Source organism: Schistocerca cancellata, chromosome 1 (genome assembly GCF_023864275.1).
Source record: "Schistocerca cancellata isolate TAMUIC-IGC-003103 chromosome 1, iqSchCanc2.1, whole genome shotgun sequence".
Classification (NCBI taxonomy): domain Eukaryota; kingdom Metazoa; phylum Arthropoda; class Insecta; order Orthoptera; family Acrididae; genus Schistocerca; species Schistocerca cancellata.
In genome coordinates, this window is record NC_064626.1 from 1,171,639,747 (window position 1) to 1,171,649,506 (window position 9,760).

The 9,760-nt window shown below is 42.8% G+C and overlaps 1 protein-coding gene across 1 annotated transcript in view; it reads left to right on the forward strand.

Annotated features, from left to right (window-relative positions):
* LOC126163396 (mite allergen Der f 3-like) overlaps window positions 1-9,057 on the forward strand; it is a 109,059-nt gene extending 100,002 nt beyond the window's left edge. The window contains exon 7 of the mRNA XM_049920173.1: window positions 8,887-9,057. Within this exon, the coding sequence (XP_049776130.1) occupies window positions 8,887-9,033 (147 nt within the window). The 3' untranslated portion in view covers window positions 9,034-9,057. The remainder of the gene's footprint in view (window positions 1-8,886) is intronic.
* The last annotated feature ends 703 nt before the right edge of the window (window positions 9,058-9,760 follow it).

The following is a 9,760-nucleotide window of genomic DNA, read 5'->3' on the forward strand; positions in this document are numbered from 1 at the left end:
AGTAGCAGTGTATGTTTTGGGACAGAAATTCTTAATAATGTTTCATCAAATATATAATATACGTGTGATATTGTTATGTACACTGAAGATAGAAAATTGAGATCTTATAAATGAAATAGAGAACACACAAGATAATACAGTTGTATAATTGGGATTTTTCTGTGGGAGATGCTTCTAGGATTTTTAATGGCGCGAAACGTACGTCGGTGGTAACTACAGAAATTTCTTAATTTGCTTTCCTGTTTTTAATACTATGAAGTCAACCAGCAATGAGCAAGAAGTATTTACAATCATACTTAATATATTGACATAATACAAAGAAAGACATACGCAAAAGAGAATCAATGACTTGTATTTTTTCATGAAAATCAGCAGAACCATTATGCACAAAGTAGAGTCGTCGTTTGATATTTCTCACCCCAAGTACTAATATGAGGAATTGACCATTTCCCTATCACATACCTCTTATTAATAAGAGAAATGTCTTTTTTAATTTAACTGGAAAACTATTTTGCCCTTGTCCACAGGCTTTAGAGACAGGACTTCTAGGTACTCTTCCAGTACTTTTCGTATGGTGCGGACTCTATGTAGCTGTATAAATTTGTCTTTCCCCCTCAAAATTTAGGCAGACATAATTTCCTCCACCTACATGTGCTGGATATGGTGTGAATTTTCTGAAGGGAACATCCATGCTTTCGTCAATTTTCAAAAAGGTGTCGGAATCGGAGTCAGTCTCCTCATATTTGCTGTTTTTGTGTAGTTGCCACAGCTTTGGTCACAGGCATAGCTTTCGTCACAGGCATAGCTTTCTGGCTCTCGTTATTTTTGATCTACTCCTTTTTCGTTGGGAGGCTTTTCTTTTTACAGCGGTGGGTTTACTGTCGCTGGCGTATGGGAATGGCGGCAACCAGCACTATGGCGGCAACCAGCACTACACCATTATGTGGTTGGTGGCCTCGCCGTAGGCAACAGTGCCTGTGAATATTTGAATGAATCGTATCGTGTTTAAGGATTATATTGACTGCTTTATAATTACCTCCATATAGTAAATGTGACAATAATGAGTAATTCAGCAGATAGAGTACAGTTCTCTGTGTATATAACATAAATTTGGTGGCTACATATTCAATATTTGCACAAGTATGGCAAATGTTCTAGAGCTGTGTGCACATTTATTTTCAGTCTAAATGTGCTGTTTGTGAAAATTATTTCTTAGCTTCAAAGTGAAATTTCTAATGGAAAAACACATTTTGACTAGCTGTTCGTAAATAATGGCAGTGTAATAACACTAGGAACGTTAGTGATAGGTACGGCTTTCTTTTGAATAGATGAGGGGGGTATCTCTCTTTTTTTGAAAGTCTCACTGTATCAGTTGTAGAACATCGTACCACGGTGATGTCGGATAAGTCGTAAGAAGCAATTTGATATAGGACACTGTGGTCTATCAAGTCAGGGAAACAGCCTAGAACTGGCCTATAAAATGCACCTAAACTACGGCGCATGCACTCTGAGCGAGATTTTAAAATCCTCTAGACCCTCTTACGTCACCAGCTTAGCCAGTCCTAACTGTTTGAAGCTCATTTCTTTTTCTCGCTAAAATCATCCTTGAATGTTAAGCATACGTTGTTGTTGCATTAACATATTGTACAACTGACTTTTTGCGTAAACTTTACTTCAACTAAACCGTTTTGTTTCTTAATTAGTTTTTGCATTACGTTTACAAAAGTCCTTTTTCTCCTCGTTACCCTTTTGGGGAAGTTTAAAGCACTTATCTTAACAAACTAAACAAGAAATTAAAAAATATGGCCAACTAAGCCGATTGCATAAAGAGGGCGAGAGGGTATTCAAAATGTCGCACGATGCGCATATGGTGCAGCATAGGTGTCCTCTGCAGGCAAAACTGAGGTTGTTTCCCAGCTTGATAGATCACAAATGTCCTGAATCAAGCTCTTCGTCCTGACTTCCAATACGATACGGCACCACGGTACATTCTATAGTGCTCATTCGGCGTTTTCGGCCCATGACTTGCAAACGATTGTTCTGTAAGTGTCGCTGTTTATTGACTCTACTTGTAAAACGAATGTGTCTCTAGTAAAGTCATAATCAGATCTGTGATAGTATAAAGTAAATTATACAGTGGAGCATATAATTAACCGGAATACAGTGATTACGTACAGCTCTTGTGCCTGCTGTGCTCGACCATAACAGTAATTGTCTGTGGCTCTGTTATTTACACATTTGTAACCGACTAATACCCAATACTATGACGCATAAGAAACATATATCATTCACTTAATTCCACTTTGTGTCTCTTTTCCCACAAGTCAATCAATTCTTTCATCCCATGGCGGCGAACACCCCTCACACCCACCGGCATGTTCCTTCCGTACTTTAGCTTGTGGAGACAAACAAAATGGTGCAGGCAGGTGTGAGGACAGCGACCATCGGCGTTCAGTTGATTCAGTCAGCGGAAATAAATAAAGCGAAGGAGATATGAACAGATTGGTCACATAATACCACAAAATCAGGTGGACGGAGGACATCGAAAAAGTTGATAGAAGTGCAGCTCGGTTTGTATGACCGTGAAATAGAGAGGAGAGTGCCACGGGTATGGTACGTGAGTTGGGGTTGCAATCATTGAAACAAAAACGTTTTTCGTTGCGGCAGTATGTTCTCGTGAAATTTCATTCACCAAATTTCTCCTCAGAGCGAGAAAATAATTTGTTGGCTAAACTATCATCATACATAGGGCGAAATTATCATCATAATAAAATAAGAGGGATCAGAGTTCGTACGGTAATATTTAAGGCTTCGTTTTTCACAACGCTGTTAGATAGGGGGACGGTAGAGAAATAGCCTGAAGGTGGTTCAATGAAGCCTCTGTCAGGCACTTAACTTTGAATTGCAGAGTAATCATGCAGATGTAGATGAAATAAGCCACTTTATGGGACCCCCCCCCCAACCAACTGGATAAGAAACAACTCTAATCCATACATATCATAAAAATGTACGTATGTGTGTGTGTGTGTGTGTGTTCCTCATCTCCTTTTACGCCTATGAACCACTTTCAACCAAACTTGATACACATATACTTTACTTTCAGGTGAATATTGTTGTGGAGGTAAGAACCACGTACCTATAGGGGTGGGGGGTGTAAAAGGAGCGTAAACCGCAGTGGATGAATTCCCAAACTTTATTCATCCAGTATTTCAGAATGAGAGCACTTAGCGACTTTCAACGAACTTTACATATAATTTCAAACCTTAACGAAATTATTTCTTGCTGACAATCCCTACTAAATGACGACAGGAAAAATGTTCGTCGCTTGCTACTTTTCCGCTGTACAGTATGAGGCATGACGTTATAATTTATTAATTCTTTACCACTAAATATGTTCGCGACACATTTTATAGACGGTACACACTATAGCACACTGAATATAAGTGAAAAATTGTATCATTGTACGTCATAAACAATGAGTTGCGTGAAGAACTACGGCATCGTACATGAGGTTAAAATTTGTTACTTCGCTGCTACTGAATCCATTCGTAACACATTTTTCAGACAGTATTCACGTATGCTGCTGAATGTGCCTACAAAATTATATCACTATACGACACGTAGTCCAGGAGGGATGACGTCATAAACATTAAGCAGAAGGCATTACGCTGCGTGGTACGGGAGTGGATACACAGCTATAAATAAATAATTGAGCAATGCCCTATTTCTCCACTAGTTTAGTTATAAATTGTAGTGGAAGAGATCATAAATTATACTAATTGGGCAACAAATAAGAGGGATGTGGATAAGGGGCATAAATAGACCCCCTTAACTACATCCATAACCAATAAAGCAACTGCCCTCCATTTACACGTAAGGTAATTGGTCTAGAGGGAGGGGGGGGGGGGTCATAAAGAGAGATCACCACTCACATTCAGCAAGTTTTTAAAGGGTGAAAGACGTATACATTGCCGGCGATGGGCGAGGCATGACAGAATCTCTGACCAGAGAGTAGTTTATCGTTAGCTGTTGCTAGTCTGCGCTTGACCGCGCGAGTCGACAGTAGTAGTAGTCAGTCGACAGTAGTCCGTACTAGTCCGTGCTAGTCGGCGGGAGTCGGCATGCGTCGGCTGTGTGCTATGCCCGGGACTCTGGTCAGGACTCTGGAGGATGAGTATTGTTGTAGAAAGTAAAGAAGTAGCCTTGCGCATATTTAATAACGTATGTTAATTGTAATTTAATTTGTTTAAAGAAATCCCCCAATAATAATTTTTATAATATAAAGCAACTCTTTTAAAGAAAAGCATTCATTTCAATTTAAAGAATATTTCAAATGCATGATCATTCTTTCCAATAATAAAAAAAAATATACGCCAGCATTGCACGAAGCTGTGTCGAAAAATTTCAACTTAAGAGCAGATATAATTGCGGTTTTTATTGAGGCAAGAATTTTTGCTTTTTTATTCAGAATACAGGGCCGAAGGGCAGCGCTGCTGTCCTCATAAAATTTATCAGGTTACTAAATTTTTTTATTATTTTGGTGTTTAGGAATTTTTTTATTTCGAACTTGACATTAAATGAGAAAAGAATTTTGTGGGACTATTAAGTGTGAATGCATTCTTTGCACAGAGACTATAAATGGGAGCCAATTTTGTTCAGAGGTTACATTAAAATCAACTTTATTCAGAGGTTACAATATTTAAAAATTCATTTAATTGTAAGTTATTATATTTTGTGGGAAGGTTACTCCTGGCTCACATTTTCATTTAAATATATTTGCGGGGAGATTACAAGGAGAAATTGCTTAATGTGAATGACTGACATTTTTTTAAATTCCTGATATTCATTACTATACGTTATGGATTATTATTATTATATATATTGCTTTAAACAGTAATTATAGCAGATGAGTTCACTATTGTTATTATCATTATACAGGGCGATTCAAAAGTAACCGTACGCTCTGCGTTGGCGTAATGTATGGATCAATACAAGAGTAAAATGTGAAATAAAGTTCTGTTTGAAATTGCTTTATTTCCGAGTTATGATACATAATTTCATTTGTGGTAGACATTAGATCATGGGCCAGTACAGGACTCTGGCGTGTCGCGCAAGCCTGCGTGTCGACTGATGTTGCTTTGTCGACAGTGTCCCTGCATATTTCAGACGAGCTCCAGAGAATATGTCGGAGTTGCTTATCCCGATAAGTGGACAAGTCGCGCTGGAGCAGATGCTTGGACCGCCAAATCTCTGAATCTTAACCCGTGGGCTTGTACCCTAGGGGCTGTTGCAAGGAGCTCAGGTATGGTGCTGTAATCGAGAACGTAGCACAACTACGGCAGTGAACTGTGCAGAATGAGGTGAGCGGAGCCCCCTGGAGCGGTAAGACTTCAAGCACGTCAGTGTCTTCATCTCTGTGGGCGTCACTCTGAACGTGTCCTGAGGTAAACATACGATACGTAGTTGAGTTGAATTTCAAGTCTCTTCGCGTCGTTGTTTTCTGAAAAGAATTAATTCTGTGTTGCTTCTGTTGCACTTGTGATCCCTTTTCTACTGCATAACTCTGAAATAGTTGCTTTAAGTGTTACTCTTACTTTGATGCATACATTACATCCACAAATCGTGTACAGTATTTCTGAATCAGCCTGTACATTGCACAGTTGTATAAATATTGTAACGTTTACTCACCACGTAGTTTGGCTAGATATAAAAAATGGCATGTGCGCCCTAATCTCTTCAGTTAAATGCATTAGTAGAATAAGTAAATAAATAAAATACACTCCTGGAAATGGAAAAGAGAACACATTGACACCGGTGTGTCAGACCCACCATACTTGCTCCGGACACTGCGAGAGGGCTGTACAAGCAATGATCACACGCACGGCACAGCGGACACACCAGGAACCGCGGTGTTGGCCGTCGAATGGCGCTAGCTGCGCAGCATTTGTGCACCGCCGCCGTCAGTGTCAGCCAGTTTGCCGTGGCATACGGAGCTCCATCGCAGTCTTTAACACTGGTAGCATGCCGCGACAGCGTGGACGTGAACCTTACGTGCAGTTGACGGACTTTGAGCGAGGGCGTATAGTGGGCATGCGGGAGGCCGGGTGGACGTACCGCCGAATTGCTCAACACGTGGGGCGTGAGGTCTCCACAGTACATCGATGTTGTCGCCAGTGGTCGGCGGAAGGTGCACGTGCCCGTCGACCTGGGACCGGACCGCAGCGACGCACGGATGCACGCCAAGACCGTAGGATCCTACGCAGTGCCGTAGGGGACCGCACCGCCACTTCCCATCAAATTAGGGACACTGTTGCTCCTGGGGTATCGGCGAGGACCATTCGCAATCGTCTCCATGAAGCTGGGCTACGGTCCCGCACACCGTTAGGCCGTCTTCCGCTCACGCCCCAACATCGTGCAGCCCGCCTCCAGTGGTGTCGCGACAGGCGTGAATGGAGGGACGAATGGAGACGTGTCGTCTTCAGCGATGAGAGTCGCTTCTGCCTTGGTGCCAATGATGGTCGTATGCGTGTTTGGCGCCGTGCAGGTGAACGCCACAATCAGGACTGCATACGACCGACGCACACAGGGCCAACACCCGGCATCATGGTGTGGGGAGCGATCTCCTACACTGGCCGTACACCACTGGTGATCGTCGAGGGGACACTGAACAGTGCACGGTACATCCAAAACGTCATCGAACCCATCGTTCTACCATTCCTAGACCGGCAAGGGAACTTGCTGTTCCAACAGGACAATGCACGTCCGCATGTATCCCGTGCCACCCAACGTGCTCTAGAAGGTGTAAGTCAACTACCCTGGCCAGCAAGATCTCCGGATCTGTCCCCCATTGAGCATGTTTGGGACTGGATGAAGCGTCGTCTCACGCGGTCTGCACGTCCAGCACGAACGCTCGTCCAACTGAGGCGCCAGGTGGAAATGGCATGGCAAGCCGTTCCACAGGACTACATCCAGCATCTCTACGATCGTCTCCATGGGAGAATAGCAGCCTGCATTGCTGCGAAAGGTGGATATACACTGTACTAGTGCCGACATTGTGCATGCTCTGTTGCCTGTGTCTATGTGCCTGTGGTTCTGTCAGTGTGATCATGTGATGTATCTGACCCCAGGAATGTGTCAATAAAGTTTCCCCTTCCTGGGACAATGAATTCACGGTGTTCTTATTTCAATTTCCAGGAGTGTATGTTACTGCCATGGGTAAGGTAGGTAATTATCAACATCTTTGATGACACAAACATAGTAAAGGCACTAATTATTGAATGACATTAGCTGCCAGTGGGCACTGATTTATATCAGTGGGGCAAGTTCAAAATTTGTGCCGGACCGAGATACAAAGCAGGATCTTCTGTGTAGTAGGTAGATCCACTGACCACTACGCCGTCACGGCACGGACTACCCTAGCACACCTGTCAGGCCCAAATTCACAACTTATCCACACATTACGCATGTAGTCCCCCTATCCTCATTACCCGTTACATTTCTCTGATTCCTGTAAGAATTCGAGCTTGGCGTGCATCTACACTGAAGGACTCATTGCCTGTCCTCGTCTTGTATATATGTCTCTTCTTCCAGACATATCCAAAAGAACAGACACCAATATACCGGGTGACAATTACTGAACTATATGAAATAAAATCGTTATAACTTGTGAACGGTTTGCGTTAGGACGTTCAAACTGCACGGTTGGCTGCGGCCCATGATGGGAATCAGTATGCGCATGCATGGTTTGCTTTAGCGGCGGAGTCCACATTCATTTGGATGGGTTCGTCAGTAGGCAAAATCGGCGCATTGGGCGACTGAGAATCCGCAATTCGCGGTCGAGAAGTCTCTTCAGCCACGACGGTTGACTGTGATGTGTAAGCCACGACGGGTGACTGTGGTGTGTAATGTCCAGTCAGTAATTGGTGCGATATTTCTCGCCGGCACGGTGAGAAGGTTTTGGAAGATGATTTTATCCCCATTATCCAAAGTGACCCTGATTTCGACAAGATGTGGTTCATGCAAGACGAAGCTCGGCTCCATCGAAGCAGGAGGGTGTTTGATGTCCTGGAGGAACACTTTGGGGACCGCATTCTGACTCTGGGATACCCTGAGGCCACTGGCATAGGCATCGATTGGCCGCCATATTCTCCGGACCTGAACACTTGCGATTCCTTTTTTAAAGAGGTGTACAGCAATAACCCCAAATCCACTGCTGGACTGAAGACGGCCACTCAGGAGGTCATCGACAGTATCGATGTTCCGACACTTCAGCGGGCCATGCGGAATTTCGCTATTCATCTGCGCCACATCATTGCCAATGATGGCAGGCATATCGAGCATGTCATAACCTAAATCTGAATATCTGTAGTGTCGTTTACATGTTGTATAAAGTGTGTGTACGCCGCAGTTTGTAACTAATTTACGTTTTTTCTTATATGGATCTGTAATTGTCACCCTGTATGTAACTAAGGTGAGAACAGCCAATGATTCCTTCAGTGTAGATGAACACCAAGCTCGTACTCTTACGGCAATCAGAGAAATGTCACGAGTAATGAGGATAATGGGGAATGTGTGGATAAGCTGAGAATTTGGGTCCGACAGGAGGTGGGGTAGGATAGTCCGTACCATGACGACGTAGTGCTCAGCGAATCTACCTAGTAAACAGTAGACCCTGCTTCGAAGCCCGATCCAGCACAAATTTTCAGCTTGCCCCATTTATATAAATCAGTGACTATTGGCAGCTAATGTCTTTAATTCCTCTGTGTCTTGATTCACAGTGGCTTCAGAACTAGAATGATGTCCGAAAGAACAGACACCACATATAAATACAGCAAAATTATGCACTTTGAAATATTGAAAATTTTACATTGGAAATGATGCCTGCAGGGTGATTCTGGAGGGCCGCTGTTCCACGAGGGAGTCCTGGTGGGCATCGTGTCGTGGTCCTACAACTGCGGCGAGCCACCCTATCCAGACGTATTCACGCGCGTGTCCAGCTATGTGGACTGGATCAACCAGTACATCACCGCCTAACAGTGGCTGCGGGTCGCTTCCTGTTTACAGCAAAGTATTGATGTATTACTTATGGCATGTCGTCATAAATACAAAGATGTGAACAACTGACAATAAAATTCAAAATGTAATTCAGTTCAGTCAAGAGTGTGTTCCACCACTTACACATCACACGTCATCCTGTTTTACTCTGCAGTCTCGTTATTGCGTAGAACAAACGTTACTTAACATGTAATATTAGAAAACTACTAAAAATATAGAATTTTTGCTGAGAAACACAGGAGAAATCGAAGGGCAGTTATTTTCAAGCTACTTATGTACAGTCGTGCTGAAAAGTATCCGAACGACCTGACTTGCATTTCGCCTGATTCGCATGCTACCCACATAACGCAAGTGTCTAGCAGATCCTCTAATCGCTCCTCGATACAGTCATTTGACTATTGAAAATGGTTCCAACTAGTCACCACTACAAAACACTGCTCTGTATCGCAATAACTCAAGATATAAAGTAATACCAAGGCACCACAAATATCAGGAAACACCTCATCACAGATAAGACTGTCTTTAAGGCTTGTAAGCTCACATTTTTACAATAAATGACACACCTGAAATGCTACCACTCTCATTGTTACGTCAGATAGGTAATGCACATAGTAAGTTCGTCGTATCCATGATTTTCTCTTCAATGTATCACACCGTACTTATTATTTAACACAAAATGACATTAAAAATTTAAGTTATTCACGAG